The sequence below is a fragment of the Trichosurus vulpecula genome, chromosome 5 (assembly GCF_011100635.1).
Source record: "Trichosurus vulpecula isolate mTriVul1 chromosome 5, mTriVul1.pri, whole genome shotgun sequence".
NCBI lineage: Eukaryota > Metazoa > Chordata > Mammalia > Diprotodontia > Phalangeridae > Trichosurus > Trichosurus vulpecula.
Window position 1 is genome coordinate 215,576,703 of NC_050577.1, and position 24,814 is coordinate 215,601,516.

General features: G+C 42.1%; 2 protein-coding genes across 5 annotated transcripts in view; one reads left to right on the plus strand and one right to left on the minus strand.

Annotated features, from left to right (window-relative positions):
* APAF1 (apoptotic peptidase activating factor 1) overlaps positions 1 to 8,506 on the minus strand; it is an 88,510-nt gene extending 80,004 nt beyond the window's left edge. For both annotated transcript variants that reach the window (XM_036761987.1, XM_036761988.1), the window contains exons 1-4: positions 8,411 to 8,506; positions 5,595 to 5,776; positions 4,751 to 4,937; positions 1,081 to 1,278 (exon numbers count right to left, since the gene is read on the minus strand). In XM_036761987.1, coding sequence (XP_036617882.1) covers positions 1,081 to 1,278; positions 4,751 to 4,937; positions 5,595 to 5,732 — 523 coding nt within the window. In that variant the 5' untranslated portion in view covers positions 5,733 to 5,776; positions 8,411 to 8,506. The remainder of the gene's footprint in view (positions 1 to 1,080; positions 1,279 to 4,750; positions 4,938 to 5,594; positions 5,777 to 8,410) is intronic.
* A 781-nt stretch (positions 8,507 to 9,287) lies between these two features.
* Positions 9,288 to 24,814, plus strand: part of LOC118850375 (IKBKB interacting protein) — a 29,777-nt gene continuing 14,250 nt past the window's right edge. For 2 of the 3 annotated variants that reach the window (XM_036759726.1, XM_036759724.1), the window contains exon 1: positions 9,288 to 9,709. In XM_036759726.1, coding sequence (XP_036615621.1) covers positions 9,444 to 9,709 — 266 coding nt within the window. In that variant the 5' untranslated portion in view covers positions 9,288 to 9,443. The remainder of the gene's footprint in view (positions 9,710 to 24,814) is intronic. The other variant, XM_036759725.1, reaches the window with a different exon arrangement.

The following is a 24,814-nucleotide window of genomic DNA, read 5'->3' on the forward strand; positions in this document are numbered from 1 at the left end:
CAAAGAAAAAGGAAAAGGACTCATGTGAATAAATATTTATGGCAGCTCTTTCTGTTAGAACAAAGAACTAGGAACTAAGGGGGGTATCCATCAAGTGGGAAACAGCTGAACAAATTATGAGAGGTAAATGTAATATTTTTTATTGCATGATAAGAAATTACAAAAGGAGAAGTTTAAGACTTATACGAACTAATGGATAGTGAAGTGAGTAGAACCTGGAGAATACTGTAAAGAAAAATTACCTTGAAAGACACAAGAACCTAGATCAATGCAATGATTCTAGGACCATGCTATCTACCACCTCCTAAGAGAGATGAAGTGCTCATAGATGAGGATAAGATAAACATTTTTGGACATAGCCAACGTGGGAATCTGTTTTACTTGACTATGCATACTTGTTACAAAGTTTTTGTTTTTCTTTTTAGCCATGAGTTGGGGAGAAAGAGTAAACAGAGCCTCCCCCCTCAAAAAAAAAGAAAGAAAAATAAAAGACTGTCACTGAAGCACTTTTTTAAAATGCATAGAAGAAAACAGAAGGAAAGCCATAAGGAATCAGAAACAAGCAGGATGTGTTTGAAAATTATGGGGTAACCTTATTTTTATTTCTATACATATATACAAATTTATATTGCTACAGATAAAGATATATGTATATGTGTGTATACATACACATATATCCATATGTGTATGCATGTGTGTATATATAAATTATATTAAAAGTTATACTTCAGAGAGAACTGTAGCTTCATGTAAAATCCTCTTTTTCTATTATACTAAGCATATGAAAACATTCATTTTATTCAGTTTTGTTAAACTCTGAATAAAAATAATAAGGCTATGACTTCTACCCACCACAGTACCCTGCCTCTTGTAACATAACATGGAATAAAAATCTCACAGGTTCAAGACCCCTCGACTAAATGACTTCTAAGTTACTTCTCAACCCAATATTCTGGGAACTACAGCTCACAGTGACCTGATCAAATCTGTCAGCCAGTCCTCCCCAAATTGTATAATTTCGAAGTAATCATTCATGAAAAGTACATTATTAGCCACCACTCTCAGTTTTTGAGCACTTACTTTTTAAGAGGCTGTGGTCCCGGACAGCTTCTGCGGCTAGGACAGATTTCCCACAGCCTGCCATTCCATAGACTGTGACCCATCCAGGTTCACCTTTGAGTTTATAAAGCTTTTCCTGGATCGAGTTCACCAGCTTCTCCCTGGTCACAAATACAACAGGCCTCTGTGGTACACCACCTTCACACAGCACTGTCTTCACTGAAACCCAAAATGATGAGAACAAACATAAAACATACAAAAGGTCACTCGGGGAATGCCACTAAATCAGCCTAGAATGGCTCGTATTTTTAACACCATACACAGGTCTCCATCCAATTCCACAAAAGATGAATATGCTATTGCTAGAGCTGTGGACTGGTCCAACCATTCTGGAAAATAATTTGGAATTTGGCAAAAAAAATATAAAAGTGACTAAATTGACCATACCCTCTGATCCAGAAATCCTACTACTGGTGGCAAAAAAAGTCACAAAATTGACCATACCCTCTGATCCAGAGATCCTACTACTAGGTATATTTTTCAAGGAGATCAAAGACAAAAGATCCCACAGACACTAAAGTATTATTACCACCAAAGTATTGGTGGTAATAAAGAACTGAAGAAAAAGTTGATGCCTATTGATTGGGAAATGGCTAAACAAAATATGACACATGAATATAATGGAGCATTACTGCACCATAATAAAAGATGCTATGGAAACAAGGGAAGACTTACATGATGTGATATGGAGTAAAGAAATCAGAACAAGGAAACCATGTATATAATGACTATAACAGTGTATGTAAATAACTGAAAAATTTAATACTGTTTAATTATGACCAATCAGGCTCTCAAAGATGAGATAAAATTCATTTCCTTTCCTTTACTGGACAGGTGAGGGTCTGTGGGTATGAAATACTATAGATACTGTGCTAGTTACTTTTGATGAACTGTTTCCTCTTCTTTTTTTTTCTTGTCTGTTACAAGGAATAGCCTTAAAGTTGGTAGGAAGGGGATAATAAATGTATATGGAAGCAAAAGGAACATAAAAACAAAAGATATCCATTTAAATTTTAAGTAAAAAAAATTGAAACATAAATCTAAAAGAAAGTTAGCGAATATGGACAAACTTCAAAGTCCAATTATTAGCCATGACTTTACATTTTTTAATTTGTCCTATAAGTTTCTTGGTCTCTCTGCTCATAGAGTTGGATGAAAACTTCAGAGGCTTTGCCCAAGAAATGTGGTTTAGCCAGAAATCGAAGCAGGAGAAAGCATTTGAAAAAGCCCAGATGAAGAAAGCAGTAAATGAATAGTGAAAAAACAACAAGAAAGGTCTCTGTGAAGAAAGAAGGCAGTTCAGGATAAAGGAACAAAGATGGAGAAGAGAAGATAAGGTAAGGCCATATACCTCTTAACAATTGCTAAAGCAGTCTAAATCTGAAACGTAAAGACTGGAGACTTAAGAAAGGGAACGGTCCCAGGCATCCTTTCACTTAATGGCTGTTAACTGGAGATGGCCACTCTCAAGCTGCCTGAATTCCTGCCAACTTATAATAAAGATCCAGGCCCAAATCAGCCCTGATTTCTTACAAGTGAGTGGACAGAGGGAACAATGTGGAGGCTTCCAGCCCAACACCCAAAGGAGGAAGAAAATGAGCTGGTGGCTAATCGAAGTTACTCAGAAGAAAAGCAACAGCACACTCCCCTCAGTGAAGGCCAAGGAAGCGCCCTCATTTGCCCTGGCAGTATCTGCCCTCCACTCCCCTATTCCTCCAAGCTACCTCGCCTGAGTCGTCCTCTCTCAGATAATGAAGCCTGAAAGGGAGAACGTGAGGGTGCTAGAACCTGCTTTGGGAATGCAGGGCTCCAAGCAGCAGCAGTGTGAGAGTATCTGTCCTATACACCAATTACAAAACCAAAATGAGGAAAGCTGTGGCACCAAGATAAACAATACAACTGCTGCAAAGTAACGTCTCTTACAACTGAAATCATCCCACAAGGAAACAGGTTCGGTGACCTCAAGGAGCCTGAGCAACAAGCCCAAGTTCCTGGTCTTTGTGTTATTAGCTGACTAACAAACAGTTGTAAAATTGTCACATCCCGTTATCCTATTCATCTCCCTGCCAACTGAAAGGGCTTTGACTAAGCCCCATAGCTTTCTTTGAAATGCACACAATATAATTTTATCATGGGAAGGCAACAAGCCAATCCTCAGGGCCGGGCATAAGGAGGAATTTAACCAAAGATGATGGTTCTTTATGTGTTAGATTTGGGCCGAGGATTTGAGTTCAAATTCTGCCTCACTTTCCCTCTCTAGGTCTCTAATTCTTCAGAGTGGACTCGGTGGCCTCTAATGTCCTTTACAACCCTAGAGTCACTTCCCTGCTTGGCAACTCAGGTTCCTTAACTGTAATAAAAGGAGGACTCAGGCCCTTCTGAAGTCACTTCCAACTGACCCTCTGACTTAAAGGACAATCTCCAGGCATCACCGTAGCCCCAAACTGGCCCTCGCTCTGTCCCTGACTCCCAGGGGGCTTGGGCAAGTCACCTCACTCTTCTGGGGCTCAGCTTCTCCATCTGTTTGTTAAATAAGGGAGTTGGGCTTGATGACCTCGAAGGGCCCTTCTGGGTCAACCTCTTTAATCTTATAATCTAGTGCTAGTGGCCATGGGCCTCTTCACAGCATCCTGGCTGGTCCCCCGGCAGTCAGTCCATCACTAGCCCACTACCTTTGCTCTTGTCCAACACAAGGCCTGCTCGTTGGCATGGCCTTCAAGGACCACCACAAGGATGGGGTGTTAAGAGGAGGACTTGAGAGCACAACCAAGATGATACTAATAGAAAATGTAAAAACAAACCGAGAATGACCAAGACCAAACTACAATGAGCAGAATCAATATGATTTTAAAAACTAAGTGGAAAAGAATTCTATCCTAGACCTTCATTTCTAAAGAGAACTGACCAACTACTTCCTTGGGTGGGCCTTCCTAATGGGAAGGCAGGATAACACAATAAAAAAAATGTGCTGTATTTTAAGTACAAGGACCTGCGTTCAAATCCTGACTGAGAGAAATAATTATTAATAAGCAATGATTTGGGGAGATCCAGAGTACCCCCTTTTTCTAAGGTCCTGATTTCAAAAGTTTAATCTCTTGAAAGACATTACTGATAATGTGACTGGACTAACTTTCAGACCCCATCCAGGTGAGGAAGCCATTATGCTCTACTCAGTTTTGGAAGAGATAAATTCTTTGAAAAGATTGCCCAAGTTGAGGGGAGAAGGGGGTATAACTTAAAAGTAAATGACACAAAGTTCTTTTGAATAGGTTAGGCCCCTCATTGTAATATTCATTCATTAACTGTTAACCAGAGTTGATTGTTACTCTCAGGAACACACTTCTTGTCCAATGGACATATAAGCCTTAGCCCTGACCCCATGATTGTCTTTGGTCTAAGAGAGAGATGGTCAAGTGACTAGCCTTTTAGTAATACAGATGCTAGCATTATTAATAAAATGATTACATTATTCAGAAACCTTTTAAAGGTCACAACTCTGTTAATGAAGAGGCTGGGCTTAATGGCTCATAAGGTCCTTCTTAGCTCTAATCCTGTAATCTTTGGATCCTATAAGATAAAATTTAGCATTTTAGTATTTCTCGACAGAACATGGGCTAGATCAGATACTGACCATATGAAGTCACTCCATCCACAGAATCCTTTCCATTATATGAAGCAAGAGGAATACCATCTTGGAGAAGGAAAGCCAAATCCTTGTAGCCTTCATGTAGAAGAGCATTGTAGAAAGATATGTATGAGTTATTATCTTTTGCAAGTAACACCCTAATTAGCATAGATGCTCTCTTCTTTTGGGTAGGCTAAAAAGAAAAAAAACAAAAGGAAATTTAGTATATATGATAAGAACTTTTTTCTCCCATAAGCAAGTACCCAAGATAAATACTGATAACTTCTAAGGCAACACAAGTAGCCTTAGAACAGGAGCTCTTAACCTTTTTTCTGTCATGGTCCCCTTTGGTAGTCTGATAAAGTCTAGGGACTCCATTTCTGAATAATATTTTAAAATAATTAAAGGTTAAATTTCAGTTAAAGGTTGTGAAAATAAAACCATAATTTTTTTACATCCAACTTCATAGACACACCCATTCCAAAATCCATCCACAGACCTGTTGGGAGTATGTAAGACCCTATATTAAGAACTCCTGCTTCAGAGTATAGCTAACAGAAGGACCAAAATTTATTAATACCTTGAAGAACTAGGCTGCATCATTGACACAGTACATTTTTTATACATAAAAAAAGAAAATAGAGACAAGATGAAAACTTTATTTCAAAATAAAATTGCAATATCTGCTTATAATTATTTATATTTAAAATCCAAACTGCATCTGGGCAGATAGGAGAAACTCTGGTAAATTATAAAAAAAAAATGTTAAAACTCTTGCATCAACTAACACACCTAGTCCTTCCAGCATTAGGGGGAAGGGTGCCACAGGGGAGGGGAGAAGGAGATGTACCTGATTTCTTATTTTCTCCTCCTCTGATAAACTAAGAACCTGATCAGAAATCAAGTGATCCATGAGGTAGGAAGTCTTGATGTCTCTTTCCAGGGCTTCCTTGTGCTGGAGCAAACAGTTCCGAGCTTTGGCATCCATCCTCCTCCAAGCTGATCTTCCTCTTCAGGACGAACAAACATGAGCTGTAATCAAGACACCAAAAAGCTGAAGTCCCAGGGCAGTCCCACCCCAGCTAGTTTCTTCCATCTGGAAAATTAAAAATGGCTTTTAGAACTGTCTGGGCCATTAATAAGGTGGAAATCCCCATCACCAGCTCTTTGTCTGTGTTAGGGAAACCTTTCTCATGTGCTCAGCATTCCCAGCTGGGCTACTAAGCAAGACAAAACAAGAGGAAAGGAAACCCTTCCCCCACACACGTACACTCTCTGATGTCATCCCTTGGATTCAGGGCAAAGCAAGGTACAGTAAAAATCAGGCTTCCACAATCTGCTTTCCAAATTCCTTAGAGCCAACAACAAACATGAATGTTTCAAAGCCTTAAGTAAGATATTTAATGTTAGTAAAAGCTCGTGCTTCTAAGTCAATCACAGTTTCCCACCAAGTTCATTGCAGCAAGATTCTAAAATGGCTATTAACAAATGACTACGTTTAAAATAAATATCACCAAATGAGGGGGGGGCCCAAAATAGAAGCATGACCATTTGTCTGCATTTGTCAATGTTCACAAATGCAGACGGCTGGAATGAACCAAAGCTTCTTTTGTGAAAACAGGAGGAAAAACCATGCCTGGAGGTGAAGAGTTTTAGGAGCTTCTGAAATTCTGTTAAATATTTTAATATTTCAGAGAGGCAGCATGATGTAATGGAAAGATCATCGGTTTGGGAATCGGGAAAAACCCGTTTTAAATCCTAGCTAACACTAGCTGTGTGATCTAGGCAAGTCACAGAACTATTCAGAGTCTCAGTTTCTTCAACTGTGAGATGGGGGACAATAATATTTATGCTTATTTATCTACATCACAGCAGTGCTCTGTGGAAAGGTCTTTGCCATAATAATTACACCTTACATTTATAAAGTGCCTTAAGTTTTGTAAAGTGATCCTCACTATAATAATCTTGCGAACTAGGTGCTATCATCACTATTATCCCCACTAGACAGATGAGGAAATTTGAGTCTGAAATAGGCAAAGTGACTTGCCCAAGTTGGTCGGTTTGTGTCTGTCTGTCTGTCTCTGTCTCTGTCTCTCTCTCTCTCTCTTTCTCCACACTCACACAGCCCTAGCAAGTGTCTGAGGTCTTTTTTACTTTTTTACTCTAGTACCCTAGTACAAGGTATGATATGTATACACAAATTACAATAATAAAAGATAGAGTATAACTGGGGTAGCTGTGTGGTACAGTGGATAGACTGCCAGGCCTGAAGTCAAGAAGACTATATTCCCAGGTTCAAATCTGGCCTCAGACACTTGCTAGCTGTATGACCCTGGACATGTCACTTAACCTAATTTGCCTCAGTTTCATCTGTAAAATAAGCTGGCAAACACTTCAGTATTTTGGACAAGAAAACCCCAGATGGGGTCACAACACATGGGAAAAGAAAAGTCAGACACAAATGAAAAAAATGTCTAAACAATAATTTTCTTACTCCAAGTACAACCCCTGCACTGAATCACCTAGCTTCTTCTTAAAATGACACATAAATGAGTCATTATCTGTCTAATTTGAATTTAACTTAGGAAGTAAAAGCTGTGGACCTGCACAGTGAAAGGAGTTTCCCCTATGATCACATCCCCCCCTTCCCTCCCCTTCCCTCTCTCCCTCATTTACAGGTCCTTGTTGGGTTAGCCCTTGGTCTTCGGAGGACCATGTCCTCGTCTCCCTCATTTACACATACTGCTGAGACTGTACAAGCCTAAGGCAACAGCAAAAGTGACATGGCCAGGGCCAGCATTTTCCAAACTTCCTTGGCCAGGGACTACATCCGGCTTCTCAACGTACAGACAGAATCCATAAATGCTGGAATGAAATAACTAGACTGAAGTCGGAGATTTTGGAGCAAACAACAAAATGAAACATTTTCACGCTGAAAAATTGTCCCCTAGAGATAAAAAAAAAGTCTTCTTGCCAAAAACCAAGTTTTGTCACTTAGGTACAAGCCAGAACATGCCACCTATGCGAAGTGAAGACAGCTGGGCTCTGACACTCAAGTCAGTGCTGGGCAATAACTCACTAGAAATTAAGAGAGCATTTCCTTGTCTGTAAAAGGAGGAAGTGAGATCAGTTTCAATTCCAATCAAGGAACATTTGCTGAGGGTGCCTACTATGTACCATGCTCAAAAATTCAAGAAATGTCGAACCTCCAAGGTCTGATCTACACCCCCAAACGCTGGTGCCCTCCCCCCTGCGATTCCCTGTGTTCTGTACAGGTAGAAAAGGATATGCGGGTTTATGTGTATGTATAGACAGAGAGAAACAAATTTATGTATCTGCATTCTGTATATTATGTATGCACATATGTATATACGGATAGATACAGATATGGACAATACATACACATAAGCAACATCTACACAGCATTTTTCAAGTTTGCAAAGCGCTTTCCTTTTAACTCATTTGAGACATTACATACAGTGTCCCCCCATAGACGGTGAGCTCCCTGATGGCAGGGCCTGTTTCCTTTTCTTGGCTCTGTCACCCCCGGCGCCCAGCGCGGTGCCTGGCACACAGCAGGCACTCAGGTTTGTTGAGTGACTGACGGATCGCCCCGGTCCCTCGCAGCTGGAGCAGCGCGGGGATGCGCAGCCGCTCAGCACAAACCTTTCCCGGGAGGGGCCGTCCGTTGTCCGCAGGCCGCCGGCAGGTGCTCGGTCCGGGACGAGACACAGCTTCTTCCGGGGCGGCCGCAGGCTCGGTCCGGTGCCAGCCTTCGGAGCCGGAGCCGCAGACTGAGGGAAAGGAGCGGCGGGGGCCGGGGTCCTGCCCCGGGCTGCGGGGGGGCGGGGCCGAGGCCGAGTCTGAGCCTTTACAGTGACTTCCTCCTCCCCCCCACCTTGGAGGACCAGGGCGAGGCTCCCGCCGCAGCAGCGCGCCCGGCTCCTTCTCCGCCTGAGGCACACGGCCGCGGCTACAGCCGGGAGGGAGGAGAGGAGGCCGGGCCAACAAGCAGCCCTCCACGCTCCGCCCCGAGGCCGAGAGAAGCGGCGGGACGAGGCAAGCGCGCGCTCGCGAGCGCCAGCCCAGACCGACTCGCTGAAGGCCTCCCAGGCTGCGCGCGCAACCAAACAGGGGCTTGCTTCTCAGAGACGTGTGGCGCTCGCGCCCGGGCCTCCACAGCCCACGTAGTAATTGTTCAGGCTGTCCGGGCTGCGCGCGCACCTCGGGGGCTGCCTCAGTCTCGCTCTCACGTTCCAGCTTTCAGAACCCTCAATGCAAGGCTCGGCTTGCCCGGGCTGCCCAGGGCTGCGCGCGCAACCAAACCCGGGCTTGCCTCTGAGGTTGGGGGGTGGGGGGGTGGGGAAGGAGTGGGGGGCGGGGCCTAGAGCTCTGGGCCCGCGCACGCTCCGCATTTGGCTGTCTTCTGGAGGACCAGAAAGCCAGGAGGGAAGGGGCGGGGCGGGTCCGCGGGTGGAGCGCGCGCGGCGGGGACGCGCCCAGAGTGGGCGCGAGCGGCCCCGCCCCCCAGGCTCCCGGCAAAGAAGGAGGAGCGGCGCTGCCGGCGGCTGCGGACGCCCTGACAGACGGACAGACGGACAGACTGACAGACTGACTGACGGACAGACTGACAGACGGATGCTCTAAGGTAAAGAAGCGGGCGGGGAAGCCCTCGGGGGCCCGGGCGGGGGAGGCTGCGATGCCCGCCCCCCACCCCGGCCTCGTCACGGTCAGCGGCTGCCCGTGTCCCCCCCCAGGGCCCACGGACATGTCCGAGGCGAAGCATCGCAAGAAGGCGGGCGTCAAGGGGGCGCCCCCGGAGCCGGGCCGACGAGGCGAGCCCGGGCAGCCCCCGGAGCCGGCCCGGGGAGCGGGAGGTGGAGGCGGCGGAGGCGGCGGCGGCTGGGCGGACCCGCGGACCGTGCTGTGCCTGCTCTCCCTCGGGACCAGCCTGGCCTTGGCCTGGTAAGTGAGGGGACCCCGGCGCCCCCGTCCGTCCGTCCATCCATCCCCAACCCCATCCTTGTGGAGCACCCGCAGGAGGGGCCCATCCAGGCCCTCCCCTCCTACTACAGAGGAGAAACTGAGGCCCGGAGCAGATCACACCCCCCCCTCCCAGCATCTCAGCGTCCTCATGTCTAAAATGGGGGAGGGGCTGGACTAGAAGGTGTCTCTCCAGGCCTCAGTTTCCTCTTCCGTAAAATGAGGGCGTTGGACTGGAAGACCTTGGAAAACCCTTTCGGATCCAGATCCGCGGTCCTGCCTTTAAAAGCCCCTCCGAGGGTCTTTTCTCCGTCCTTATCCTCCCCGGGCCCCGCAGCCTTGGGTCCAGACCGCGACCCTCTTCTCCCGCATCCTCCTATCCCACGACTCAGCTTTCTCTCTCCCACCGTTCCTCGGCCCTGCCCTGGAGCATCGGGGGTCCCCGGTGGCATGGGTACCCCCTCTTCTCTGCACTGTTCCCACGGTGATGTCATCGGCTCCCGTGGATTGAATCACCATCTCTGTGCTGATCACTCGCAAATGTATGCAGCTCTCCCTTCCCTCTTGTTCTCCAGACTCACAGCTCCAGATGTCTGGTGGACATCTGGAGCTGGACGTCCTGTAGACATCTTAAACTCAGCCTGTCCAAAACGGAATTCATCTCTTCCCCGGGCCTTCTCAAGGGCCCTGTTTTTGTCAATAGCATCACTCCCTCCAAACCTAGGCATCATCCTTAATTCTTCACTCCTCATCCCCCAAAGCCAATCAGTCCTCTAGTCCTATGGAGCTACACACCCTTCTTGGATACTTCCACCACCCTGGTGGAGGTCCTCATCACCTCCCTCCTGGACTATTCAAATACCCTGCTAGTTAGTCTCTCTGCCTCAAGTCTCTCCCCACTCGATTCCATCCTCCATTCAGCTCTCAAAGTGATCTTCCTAAAGCACAGGTCTGACCATTTATTCAATAAATTCCAGTGGTACCCTCTCATCTCCAAGCACAAATATAAAATCCTCTGCCTTTTAAGTCCTTCATCACCTGGCTCCTTCCTGCATTCCTACATCATACATTCTATCCTGCTTACAGCTTCCTCGCCTCCAAATCTATCCAGTGAGATGGGCCTCCGTTTCATGTTCCTCACACCAGACATTACCTGACTTTGGGCATTTTCACTGGGCACCCTCCCCCATGCCTGGAACGCTCTTTCTCGATCCTTCTTGGCTTCCCTGGCTTCCTTCAAATCTCAGCTAAAATTCCACCTTCTACAGGAAGTCTTATCCAGTCCTCTTTCATGTTAGTGTCTTTCCCAGAGGTTATCTCCAAGTGATCCCTTATATACATATATATACATATATGTACATATACATATATACACATGTGTGTATGTATGTGTACACACACACACATATATGTATATATATATATACATATATATATATATATATCTTAGTTGTACGTTGTTGTCCACAGTTCCTCCCATTACATTGTGAGGCCTTGAGGGCGAGGACTATTTTTGTCTTCCTTTGTATTACCAGTATTTAGCACAGTGCCTGGCACATAGTAGGTACTTAATAAATGCTTGTTGACTTAACTTGTCCCATTTGGCTCATCCAGACCTGCCCCCTCTTTACAGAGGAGGAAACTGAGGCCCAGAATAGCGTGGAGAAAAAGGACTGGTTCTAGAGTCAGAAGACCCAGCCAGTTTCAAAACTCATCTCAGTCAGTTAACATTTCTGAGCCTAAGTCTCCTCATTTTTAAAAAGAGGATCACACCAGATGGCCTCTAAGGTCACAGAATTTCAGAGTAAGAAGGAATTTCAGCAACCCTTTAGCCAAACACCCATGGAAAAGGAAATCACCACTAGAACAACCCAACAAGTAGTCATCCCACATCAGCTTGAAGACTGGTAGAATCGTGTTGTCCACAACTCTACATACCACAGGCTGTTCCTAAAGTCTGGACACATAGGCAATTGACGGCAATGTGGAGTTATTGCATGGAGTTCACGTGAATCTTGCAAAAGCCTTTGCATCACAAATGATGGAAATCATATTGAAGATGTTATTTGTTAATATTACAATTAAATAAAATGTTGTTGAAAATTTCATTCATTTCATTTCTTGAAAATATGCATTTTTGCATATGTGTCCAGATTTTAGGAACACCCTGTACAGTGGCCTCCCTACTCCAGCCACAGTTGGCTTAAAGTGTCAGTTGGCAAGCTTTGCTTTTCTTTGGGGTTTTTTGCTTATTTTCTTCTTGTTCTGTTTTTTACCAGACCTGTGACTTCATGGCCTTAGGAAGTTCCTGGTAAGACTTTCTGTACCAGCACAGATCAACACCTGCTTTCATGTCATAGGCTTCACAAGTTGCCTAGAACACTGGGTTTAAGTGACTTGTCCCAGGCCACACAGTCAGTACGTGACAGAAGCAGGACTTCAGTCCTGCTCTTCCAGGCCAGAACCCAGCTCTCTAGCTACTATGCCAGACTGCCTCTCAAGCATTTGTTAAGGGCCTGTTTATGTGCCAGGTACTGTGCAAGGGGCTAGAGATTATGAAAGACAAAAATGAGACCATTCCTGCCCTCCAGGGGCTTACATGTTACCAGAAAGATACACGTTCACAGATAAGCATATGCAGGATATATAGGAAATTTAAAATGGCAGGTGGGAAGAGACTGCTAACGAGAAATCAGCAAAAGCTTCTCGAAGGAGGTGGCACTTGGACTGACCCTTGAATGAAACTAGGGATTCCAGTAGGCTGAAGTGAGGTAGGAGAGTATTTCAGGCCTAAGGTGGGTCTATGCAGAGGGTCCAAAAAATGGAATATTACATCTCATCTGGGGAACGGAAATCAGCTAGTTTGGCTGTCTGATAAATGACAGTGGTCAAGTGTAATCACAACCTGGAAAGGTTTACTGGAGCCAACATGTGAAGGCCATTTGTATTTTATCCTGGAGGCAATAGGGAACTCCTGAGGCTTCTTAAGCAAGGGAAGGATTAGTCCTGTGTTTGAAGAAGATTGTTTTGGTAGCTTTGTGAGAATAGATTGGAGAGTAGAGAGGCTAGATGCATGAAGACCATTTTGGAAGTTATCAATGGTAGCTAGCATTTGTACAGGCATGCCTTGTTTTATTGCACTTTCGCTTTATTGTGCTTCCCAGGTATTGCATTTTTTTTTACAAATTGAAATTTTGTGGTAATCCTGCATTGAGTAAGTCTATTGATGCCCTTTTTCTAACATCATGTGCTTGTATCATATCTCTGTGTCACATTTTAGTAATTCTTGCAATATTTCAAACTTTTTCATTATTGTTATGTCTGTTATTGTGATCTGTGATCAGTGATCTTTGATGTTACTATTGTGATTGTTTTGGGGTGACACTAACCATGCCCATATAACATGGAGAACTTCATTGATAAATGTGTATATTCTGACTGCTCTACCAACCAGCTGTTCCACCCACCCCACCCCCATAGTCTCTGCAACATAACAGTATTGAAATTAGGCCAATTAATAACCCAACAATGGCTTCTTAGTGTTCAAGTGAAAGGAGTCAATAGATAAGGCAAACATCATTATTGTCTTATTTTAAGAAATTGCCACCACCACCCTGATCAGTCAGCAGCCATCGATGTCAAGGCAAAACCCTCCACCAACAAAAAGATTAAAACTCCCTGAAGGCTCAGATGATGGTTAGCAATTTTTAGCAATATTTTTTAATTAAGGTATGTACGTTTTTTAAACATATACTATTGCACACTTAATAGACTACACAGTAGAGTGTAAACATAACTTTTATATACACTGGGAAACCAAAAAATTTGTGTGACTTTATTGTGATATTCACTTTATTGTAGTGGTATAGATCCAAATCTGCAGTATCTCTGAGGTATGCCTGTATAGCGCTTTAAGGTTTGTAAAGCACTTTACAAATATCTTATTTTACCTCCACAACAACCCTGAGAGGTAGGTGCTATTATTAGCTCTATTTGAAAGGTAAGGAAACTGAGGCAAACAGAAGTTAAGCATCTTGCCCAGGATCACAAGCTGATAAGTATCTGAGGTGGGGTTTGAACTCAGGTCTCCCTGATTGAGGGTCCACCACTCTGTACATTATGGCGCCACCTAGCTGCGTGGTAGGGGGAAGGAATGCACAGAGCCTGGGTCATACGTGACCAGTATACTAGGCCCAAGTTTTCATCCTACCTATGGTTGTTATTGGAGAGAAAGTAACAGATGTGAGTAATATTGAGGCACAATTGATTTGGATGAAACTTGAGAGTGACTCTTAGGTTGTGAACCTGGATGACTAGAAGAATGTGTCCTCAACAGAGGTAAGAATAGGGACACTAATGCACTGTTGATGGACTGTGAACTGGTCCAACCCGTCTGGAGAACAATTTAAAACTATGCCCAAAGGGCTATCCAACTATGCATACCCTTTGACCCAGCAACGCGTACTACTAAATCTTCATCCCGTAGAGATTAAAGAAAAAGGAAAAAAGACCTATATATACAAAAACATAGCAGCCCTTTTTGTGGTGGCAAAGAGGGGATGCCCATCAATTGGGGAATGGCTGAACAAGTTGTGATATGTGATTGTGATGGAATAGTATTATGCTATAAGAAATGACAAGGGGGTTCAGAAAAACCTGGGAAGACCTATGTGAACTGATGCAAGGTGAAATGAATAATGCCAGAGAACATTGTACACAATACCAGCAATAATATAACAATAAATGTAAACAATAAAAGAAAAAAATAATAAGTTCTGTTTCAGACATGTTGAGTTTGAGATGACTATAGGGTATGCAGGTAGAGATGTCCAGCAGACAGGTGGTATACAGAACTGAAGTTCAGAAAATAGATGACAATAAATAGGTAGATTTAGGAATCATCTGCAGAAAAATAATAGTTAAATCCTTAAGAACTAATGAGGTCATCGAGAGAGTATAGACAGAGAAGAGAGAACCGTGGACAGAGCTTTTTCACTTTATTATTACAGACCCCTATACCTCAGAGCCAAACCCATCCCCAAATTGCTAGAAGCCAACTTTTTTTTTCCCTTGCGGTTTCTTACTTGATCTTTATCTTTGCAGAGATAGCAGGTCTCTGTGTTTCAACTGGAGAGTCAAGCTCCTGAACAATGATAATACATGATAACACATCATGTACTATATATAATAATTTTTCTACTGATTCTAGGTTGACAAAGTGCTTTCTTCATGGCAGTCCTCTAAGGCACATAGAACAAGTATTATGTTTTTGATTGATCACCTTTCCCTTCACTCTGGAGAGATTTATAGAGGTTTTTTAATAATTTACACAAAACTTGTTGGCCTGTCATATGCAAACACTACTGCTTACGCCAAAATCTGATAGTAGGATTTATGCAGAAGATTTTGATGAAAGTGGACATGTTCTCTTGAATTTTCCAATCTTTGGCTGTGGTGGACCTAAAAGTTACAAAAATAAAGCATCAGTCTTTGCTTTTTCTAAAAAATTAAAATGATCTTTCTGTTATTTCAGAGTAAGTGAAGACAAATGGACTTCTAGGAAATAGTCAAGTCAAATCAAACCTATATTAAGCACTTGCTATGACAAGTCCAATTTAGTCTTCAGATACTAGCTTTAACCTCTGCCTGCCTCAGTTTCCTGATCTATAAAAAGGGGTTAATAGTAGCACATATCTTCTGTTGGGAGGAAAAAAACAGAATATTTGTAAAGCACTTCACAAACCCTTAAATTATATAAATGCTTGGTATTACTATTATTATGTACCAAGTACTGTGCTAAGTGTTGGGATAGCTGTAAAATGTCATTATTTTGTTGGCTGGTTTTTCCTAGTCCTTTCCTATAATTATATTTATTTAATTTAACTATTTAGGGACAGTTAGGTGGTGCAGTGAGTGCACCTCCTCTGGCGTCAGAAGGACCTGAGTTCAAATTCAGCCTAAGACACTCAACACACTTACTAGCTGTATGACCTTGGGCAAGTCACTTAACCCTAATTGCCTTGCCTTCCCTCCTCCAAAAAAAATGTTAATTTAACTATTTAAATAGCGAAACTCTCACCCTACTTTTTGAATTAACTGACTTCATTACATCCTGGTTTTGTACATTTTCATTTGCTGAGAGCCTTGGACAATTTAGAACGAGACAGGACCTTTGAGGCCATCAGATCTAAAATAGTTTTCATTCCTGGGATATTTTAAACCTTATTTTCTTTCTAGAATTTATTGTATAATGCTGACTTTGAAGTTACACTTTTCTGAGGTAGGCACGCTCATGTATTTGGGTGATATACATTGTATTTATTTATGCATTTGTTCTCCTCCAGTTGACATAGATAGAGGGGATACTCCTACCACCAAAATCATGGATCCTTGGATTACTGACATGAATTGTTGGAGGTGGGGTTATGTTGTATTCTCCCAAGCTGTAAATTCCACGAGGTCAGAAATCATATTCATCTTTGTTTTCTGTTCTGTTTAAACAGTGTACTTAATACTTAAGATGAGTACTTAATGCTTGTCAAATGAAAGAATTAAATGTTTAATGATGCCTGACTTTGTTTCTATATTCCATTTAGGCAAGATAACCCATTATTAAATAACCTTTCTTTTTTATATAGAATATTTAATTTTCATGTGGGAAGAGAAAATTCAGCCATTCCTATTGCAGAAAATAAACTGGTCACACTCTTTACCATGCATCATCTTCTTGAGCACAGTGAGAAGCTCTTGTTTCACTAGGAGAAATAATTTCATAATGGAGCCTAGTAATTTGAAAGATTAAGTATCCTCTTTAGTAAAATCCAATACTGCTTATCATCTCTGAGCCTTTTGATCCAGAGTTCCCCCAAAATATACCCTTTATTGCAAGCTTATATTTAGTTTTATGATTTCACGAAGTGCTACACTGTCAGATAAATTTCATTTTTACAAGAAGCCCCAATAGAAAATTAAAGCACAAAGACAAATGAAATTAACAGCATCTACTTCCACTTCGACATTTACCAGGTTGTGCCTACTGTAGACAAACATGCTGCACTTCATACTTCAAAGCTGTGTGATTTTATCAGCAATATAATTCCTAACAGTGTAGGTTGCCACTCTCCTCTGACTTAGTAGATAGCTTCTGTGGCCAGCCTGGTGATGAGTGTCCCCAGTCTTAGCTACATTGGTCCTCAGAGAACAGACAGTTCACCACAAGGCCTACACTTGAATTTTGTCCTGCTTAGTAGACCTTGAGGTGGCACTCTGATGGCATGGCCTTCAAGAGTTCATGGTCAAGTCCTTGCCACAAGGAGATGTAGGAAAAGGACTACTTTAGAAAAAGCTGAATTCTACAGGAAGATTTTATTTAAATTCAGTTTTCCTTAGAAGATAAAGTATTGCTAGAATGCATGAAATATTTTTTAAATGTCAATACAAATCTGTCTGCCAAAAATGTTTTTCCAAGCTCTTTCTTGTTATTTTTAATTATGATGAGATAATCTTCTATGCTTTTTTTTAAGTTTGCAAACATTTCTACAGGGTATCACATAGAGTCCTCTGTGGCATCATAGCTTAGTGATTTTGCTTTCATACCCATGCCATAGATTGAAATGCTCTGCCATGACCTCTCAAGATGAGTTTTCATTAACTATCATATTTCCATTGCTGATGGAACCCGTACCCAGGCATGTGCTGCTCTGTGGGAAATAGAGTTACAGAATGGAGATCCTTTCCAAAATAGAGTTGTGAGTTGGACTAGTTGGCCTCTGAGGGCCTTGAAGTATCTGTGATTCTTTGATCATGAAAAGTCAGGCTATATCTGGAAGACTGTGTTCAGTTCTAGTTACCACCTTTCAAGAAAGACAATGACAAGCTGAAAAGTGACCAGACGATGGTAACCAGAATGGTTAAGGGACTAGAGACTATGCCATGCAAACATGAAAGGACTTAAGGAACTAGAGATGTTTGGGTAAGAAAAGAACTGGGGCTACCTGGAAATAAAACTATGTATTAAAGTACTTGAAGACCTGTCATATGGAAGGGACATTCGAAAGATGGTTCAACTTGGTCATAGAGACTGGAACTACAAATGAGAGGTAAAAGTGTGGAGATTTCAGTTCAATGTCAGGTACAACTTTGCAACAATTAGAAACATCTCAAGATAGAATGGATTTCTTTAGGAGGTACTTGCTTTCCCTCCCTGGAAGTCTTCAAGCAAGGACCAGATGCCCAATTGTCAGGAATACTAGAGACAGGATTCTTGTTCAGGTAAAAATTGGACTAGATGGCCCCAGGGTCTTTGCCTACTGGAAAACTTTATATTAATGATGGGAAAAAAGTAATAAAAAACCATAGAAAAATACTTGATGAGACCCTAAAAATGTATTTTTCTTCAATAATAATTTTCTTCATTTGGGCAGCATTTTTTAGACAAAAAAAATTACGTTGAAATAAACTTTCTATCTTTCAACTATAATGAATGGAAAGTTGGTCTTAAAGTCAAGAAGACATGGGTTCAAGTTCCACATGCTGGCTATGTCACCTCTCAGTGCTGTAGGTCAGAGGTATCAAACACATGGCCCACAACACTCCTGAGTATTGCCCAAACCAGATTAAAATGTAATTGGGAAATATTTAACAAATAAAAATACAGTAAAACATAGATACTGTTAACATGTAGTTTTCTATGTTAAGATGAGGCCCATAGGTATCCTTTACATACAACTTGGTGGCCCATGTTTGCATTTGAGTTTGACATCTCTGCCCTATGAAGCTCTCAGAAACTAAAAATTCAGAGAAGGTGGCAACCAGCATTGGTAAAGTGATTTCTTGTACTCAGGAGTTCCCTGTACCAATGAAGTCATAATCCCAGTTCCCATCCCTGTCTAAAAGCTTAACATTTGCAAAATGTTTGTCAATGTTGCTGTGGCCTATTTTATCACGTAACAGACGAAGAATTTTCCTTGTTGCACCAATGAGACAGCTGGAACTATACCAATCATAGCACTCTTGAGATTCCATCCACCTATATCGCTCAGTATAACTAGCTCCTTGAAGGCTACTACCATTTTGACCTTCTTTCTCTGGCACATGGTAAGTGTTTAAAGCTTGCCAAATTGACTCGAATTTAATTCATGCTACTAAAGGGCACTTATGGCACTAATTCATGCCATTCAATTCATGGCGTTTCAGTAGCCAACCCTATTTTGAGATTATTATTAATGTGTTATCCCTCAAGCACTTCTTCAATTTAGGGTGAAGTTTTATATTTTTAGAAGGCAGTAATATCTCTCCAGGAAAACTATTAATTGTGTTCAGATGATAACTAACCGGGTGTTACACTGTGTATCATGGCCCCTCCAGCAGCTCCTACCAGGGCCAACCGACACCATACTAAGTAAGTATTGTCCCTTAGGATCCTCTCTAGCTAGGTGCGGTCCTAATATGTTGTGCTAACCCCAGTAGTAGAAATGTTGGAGAGGCCATTCGGCACAGTGCTAAAATCTTGTGTGTCATTTTACACATATCATTATATCTCTGGACCCTTCATTCAGAAGACCCTACATAAAAGTGGATCTCAAGAAGTTCATGTTTTCTAAACAATGAGAGGGTTGGAAGGATACAAAGCAGGCCAATTGTGATCTGTAGTGGAGCATAGTCTAGCAAGGGTTCAGTAGAGTTTTTTGAATTAATTCTGGAATACTTTAACCTTAATATCTTAAGCATTTTTTATTTCCTCCCTCCTCCTAACAATGCATATTGTGACCTCTCCACACATTAGTAAACAGATTCATGATTTACTGTAGCCCCGTGTCAGTTCTTCTCCAGAAATGAAGCTTATCTCAAATGAGCTCTCCATAGCAGAAATTTGAGATGTTTAGAGTTTATCTCTGAAAGTATGTTACTTTTCTTGTTCTTGTAGAATTTTAAATTTTTCTCATTCTTGTACTATTATCTTTGCCCTCTTTAAGACATCAGTTTGTGATAGCTTGTTCTAGATTAGGCAGCATCAAGTATCATTTGTGAACCAAGAATCACATCTCTCTCTCTCTCTCTCTCTCTCTCTCCCCCCCACCCACCCACTTTCACTCATGTAGTAGGGTAGCTTTCTCTTGCAGTTATTTGTATGATGAAATCTTAACCATCTGGAACCCCTTCAGAAAGGCTTTCTGAAGAGTGGATTTTTTTCTACATTTTTTAACTCTGTTTTGATGAAACTCTTCCCAAAATGTATAACCCTTTCCTGCCTTCTTGAAAAGAATCTACTAACTATAGTTTTACCAGTTCTTGGTGATTGAAGAAATATAAGATATATGACTTAATGACTGAGGAATATAATTTTTTTAACAAGTCATAGAAGTTATTTTTTGGTCATTTGCTTCTTTCTAATGAAGGCAAAGCATGTAAAAACCTCCCAGGCAATATAACATGGCAGCCTCTTTGCAAAATTAATTATTGACTCAAATGCAAAAGTTTCTCCAAGTTGGTTTTCTCACACTCCAGAAAACCATCTTCTTCACACTTGTTGTCATTGTTCTGGATTTATCAGTTTGGGGCCCCTCAAGGTCTTAATGTGTCATGATACCTACCCCTCCAGACCAGTTCCCTGTAGTTTAGTGGCACATCAGAATCTTCTAGTACAGGTTGCATGTAGATAATGATGTTTTACCCCTACTTTTGACTATTACTCCTTGTCTACCACAGGTATAATTACAATTTGCCCTCCTCCCTGAAACTCCATAACAGCATCATCAGATATTCTGATACGTAGAACGTATGACAACATTGATTATGCCTTGCTTTCTGCTTGTAAATGGACATAGCATGGTGCTCATGGAGCCTTACTGAAAGTGATTTCTGGGGCAGCTAGGTGGCGCAGTGAATAGAGCAGCGTCCCTGGAATCAGGAGGAACTGAGTTCAAATCCAGCCTCAGACACTTGACACACTTATTAGCTGTGTGACCTTGGGCAAGTCACTTATCCCCAATTGCCCTGCCTTCCCCCCTCCAAAGACAAGAAAAAAAAAGTGATTTCTGCTCCCAATAGCAGTTCCCTTTTTTTCTGGCCTGAATGTTTTAACTTTTTCACTTACCCAAAATGGTAAGTATGACTCGGCCTGCCCTTCTGGCCGGGTTCCCCTTCTTAGGCTGATCCCTGCTAGAGTAACCACTATTCAACATACTCTGTCTCTACCACTAACACAATAGACCAACAGGCACTTCCTTATTTGCCCCCCACACTTATAGATCATCTGGGCAAACTTTGTTCTTGGAATGTGAGCAGGAAACGTCTCAGTATTTCAAGAACTCATGCTAGGATGTTTGGGCATGTGGGGCTTAATTCAGAAGAATTTAATTTGGCAAACATCTTTTATCAAGCACCCCCACATGCAAGGCATAGACAATAGAGAGCTTGAAGGAAGTTCCTGGAAGGAAGTCCACCACGCTCATTTTAGGGATGAGGAAGGCGAAGCTAAGATAGGTGAAACAACTTGCCCAAGAGGTGGCGAAGCATGGCATCTTAACCGAGGTCCTCTGACTCCACGTCCACTCCTTTTTCTTTACTCTGTACCAGGCACTGTGTGCACTAAGCACTTTACAAATATCTTCTCACAGGATCCTCACAACCACCTTGGGAAGTAGGTGCAATGATTATCCGTATTTATAGTTGAAGAAACTGGGGCAAACAAGTGAAGTGACTTGACATGTCTGAGGCCAGATTTGAACTCAAGTCTCCACTGCAGTGTCACCTAGCTGCTTACCTTTGATTAGAATCTGAAGAGTGCATATAATTAAAGAATGGGATAGACTTTGGAAAAAGAGAGATGACTTCCAATTGGGGAAATTTAGAGCTCCCTAGAAAAGATGAGACCTGAACTTTACCTTTAAGAATCCAAATGTTTCAGCTGGTAGAAATGGTGCATGTTCCAGGCCAAGAGGAGAACAGGAGCGGTGGTGGGTTGAGTTCAGGGAAAGGAAAGAAGCATAAAGTACGTGAAGAGAAAATAGTATGAAATATGCTTGAGGAGGTTAGAGTTGGACTTTCTGGAGTTAGGGAAAGAGCACTGAACGAGGAAATCCACAGTTCTTAGCAGCTGGCAATTTTCTTCAAATCTCAGAATTGGAAAGGACTTGGGAAGTCCACAAGTTCAGCCCTTACCAGCTTCTGCTTAACAACCACCAGCCAGGCAAAGCCTATCAGCTCATAAAGCAGGCCATCCCCCTTTGGTATGACTCTAATTATTGGGAATTTTAACCAATATCTGCCTCTCTTTGTCTTGCACCCTGTGCTCCTAATTCTCCCCTCCGGGGCCATGCTGAACCCTCTATCCCTTCTTTCGTATACTAGGCCTTCATGTACTTGAAGCTATCATGATCTTCTGAAATCCTCTCTTTTCCAGTACAAACGTACCTGTTTCCTTCAACTTCTCTTGCTAGCAATGTAATCTTGAGTAAATCAGCATAGTGGGCTTCAGTTTCCTTACCTATAAAATGAAAGGATTGAACTAAATCTCTAAGATTCTTTACATTTCCTAATATACTATGGTTATGTGATTAGAGATGTGGATTAAGATTATTCTTGCTTATGCAGTTTCTGCTGACATGATATCAATCCTGCTGTTGGATTTTGAACTGAATTACAAGCACAAATGGAATTGAAATTGCCATCTTTATTTGTTAATTGAAATTGCTAGCCTTGTGTCTACATGATAAAAATTCCTCAGGAAATCTTTTCTGTAATTGGATTTTATATTCTGAATAATTCCCTGCTACCTTGGGTCAGTAAGGTAACATTGAGGACCAAGTAGACAGTATTTGCACGCGTTACTTTCTCAGGCAGGAGAAGAATATTTCAGTTAAGTCTGTGATTCTGATAGTCAGACATGCATTAGATTGGGGTCTTTGAGTAACAGATGTATGATATGTATGTTAACTTTGTATGATATGATAACTTTGTATGATAACTTTGGAAGCTTGAGGAAAGTGAATTTTTTCCAACTTTGAAAGGTTTTACTTAATGGATACCTGCAGCTTTAGGAAGATGCAAGAACAAGCTTTACTTAACTTTAAAGCAAGGTAGAACTTGATTCAGCTATCAGGGAAATATAATTAGCTAGCATTGCCAGAATAGACTTAGATCAACTGTGTTGTAAAAGTTGGGGCAGCTATGTAGCCCCATAGATAGATGCCCTACCTGGAGTCAGGAGGACCTGAGTTAAAATCTGGCCTCAGACATTCAACTAGCTGTGTGACCCAGGGCAAGTAACTTAACCATGCCTGCCTCAATTTCCTCATCTGTAAAATGAGCTGGAGAAGGAAAAGGCAAACCATTCCAGTATCTTTGCCAAGAAAACCCCAAATAGGGTCATGAAGAGTCAGACATGACTGAACAAAACAACATTGTAAAAGTGTCCATAAAGATAAACTGTAATCAGAAATACTTTCTGAAAAAAGTGCTGTCATCACTTGTTGACTTTTTCGGAGCGATATCTAGCTTGTATTGTGGTTCAATTATAAATACTAAAACCACTCTCCCAAAAAATATATAGCTCAGTTAACATCATTTGATTATAAAAATATTGTGGCTTTTCGGTGATCATTGGGCCAAAAACAGAACAGCCCTCAAAACTTTGTACTGAGAACCATTCACTTACGACATGGGTCTGATTGTTCTAATATAAGTAGGTTTATTGGCTCCTCAGATACTGCTCCACATCTTTAAGATACTTAAAAATGTACAAAGAATTTAAATAACTTTTCCTTCCAAATCTTAAATATGAACTGAATAAATGAACTGATATATTCACCTATATTTTCTTTTAAACCCCCTTTCCAGGACATATGCACATGTCCATTTCCTCTTAATCTTTTTGCACATCTGCCTCGTCACTATAGAGATCAATCTGTCAACAAGTATTAAGCACTTACTGTTTGCCAAGCAGTGTGCTAGGCACCACAGCTTCAAATACAACGAATGAAGCAAATTCAACTGAGAAGGTGCTTACATTCTGATGGGAAGGACAAGTACATGTGTAAAGACGCACAGAGCAAATCTAAAGAGAATAAGCACAAATAAATACAATGTAGTTAAAAACAAAGTAGTTTAAGGTGGAGAGCACCAGCAGGTGGAGGGATCAGGGAAGGCTCCATATAGAAGGCAGTGGCTGAGCTTAATCGTAAAGTAAGAGAGTGGTGTATAGGGGGTTCAGGGAGGATTAGCACCTCTGGTGTGAGGGCTCGCTGAGGCCTTTTTAGGGCTGCTCATCCACCTTTGTTGTCTGCCTATTCTCACCTGTAGCTCCAAGAAGCTGTAGCATGCACAGTGGCCACGCCCTGGTGAAACCATTGGGTTAAGGCAGGTTGTAGATAACCAACAAGCCTCAGATCTGCTGGTGAGTTAGAGAGGTGCCTGCCCCAAGTGTGTGAAGACTTCCCCCAACAGAATGGGCACTATGGAACACTTAGAGATCGGTCAGACATCAAAGACACAAAGGTCATCCACTGCATCTGGGCCATCATCATCTTGACTTTTGTCTTTCCCCTGGACTTCAATGACTGGAAGAGAGAGTGAGGCTGATGACTTTGCACAACAGTCTCACTTAAGTCCAGTTAATGCACAAGTCAAGACATCACCCATCATGATGTCATTGAAACAGGACAAGCAACAAAAGAAGAGAGTAGAGGGGGAAGGAGTATCTGTTGAGGGAGGGAAGCACAGAGCAGGAGACGGAAAGCTTTAGATGAAGAACTGAAGGCCAGTTTGGCCAGATCGCAAAGTACAGGAGGTAATGAATACATAATGAAGCTGGAAAGATATAACGAGGCCAAGTTGTGAAGGACTTTTAAAAACTAAGCAGAGAAATGTATAATTGCACCTAAAGGCAAGAGAGACCCCGATGTTGACTGAGTGTTTAAGGACAATCTCTTTGGCAGCCAAGTGGAGGATGAACTGGCCTGGGGAAGGAATTGAGATGGGGAGACCAATTAGGAGGCCACAGTAGTAATCTCAGCAAAAAGCAGTAGCTGTGAGAGGAGAGACGAAGAGTTGGGATGAGAAAGATGTTGTGGGGATAGAAATGGCAAC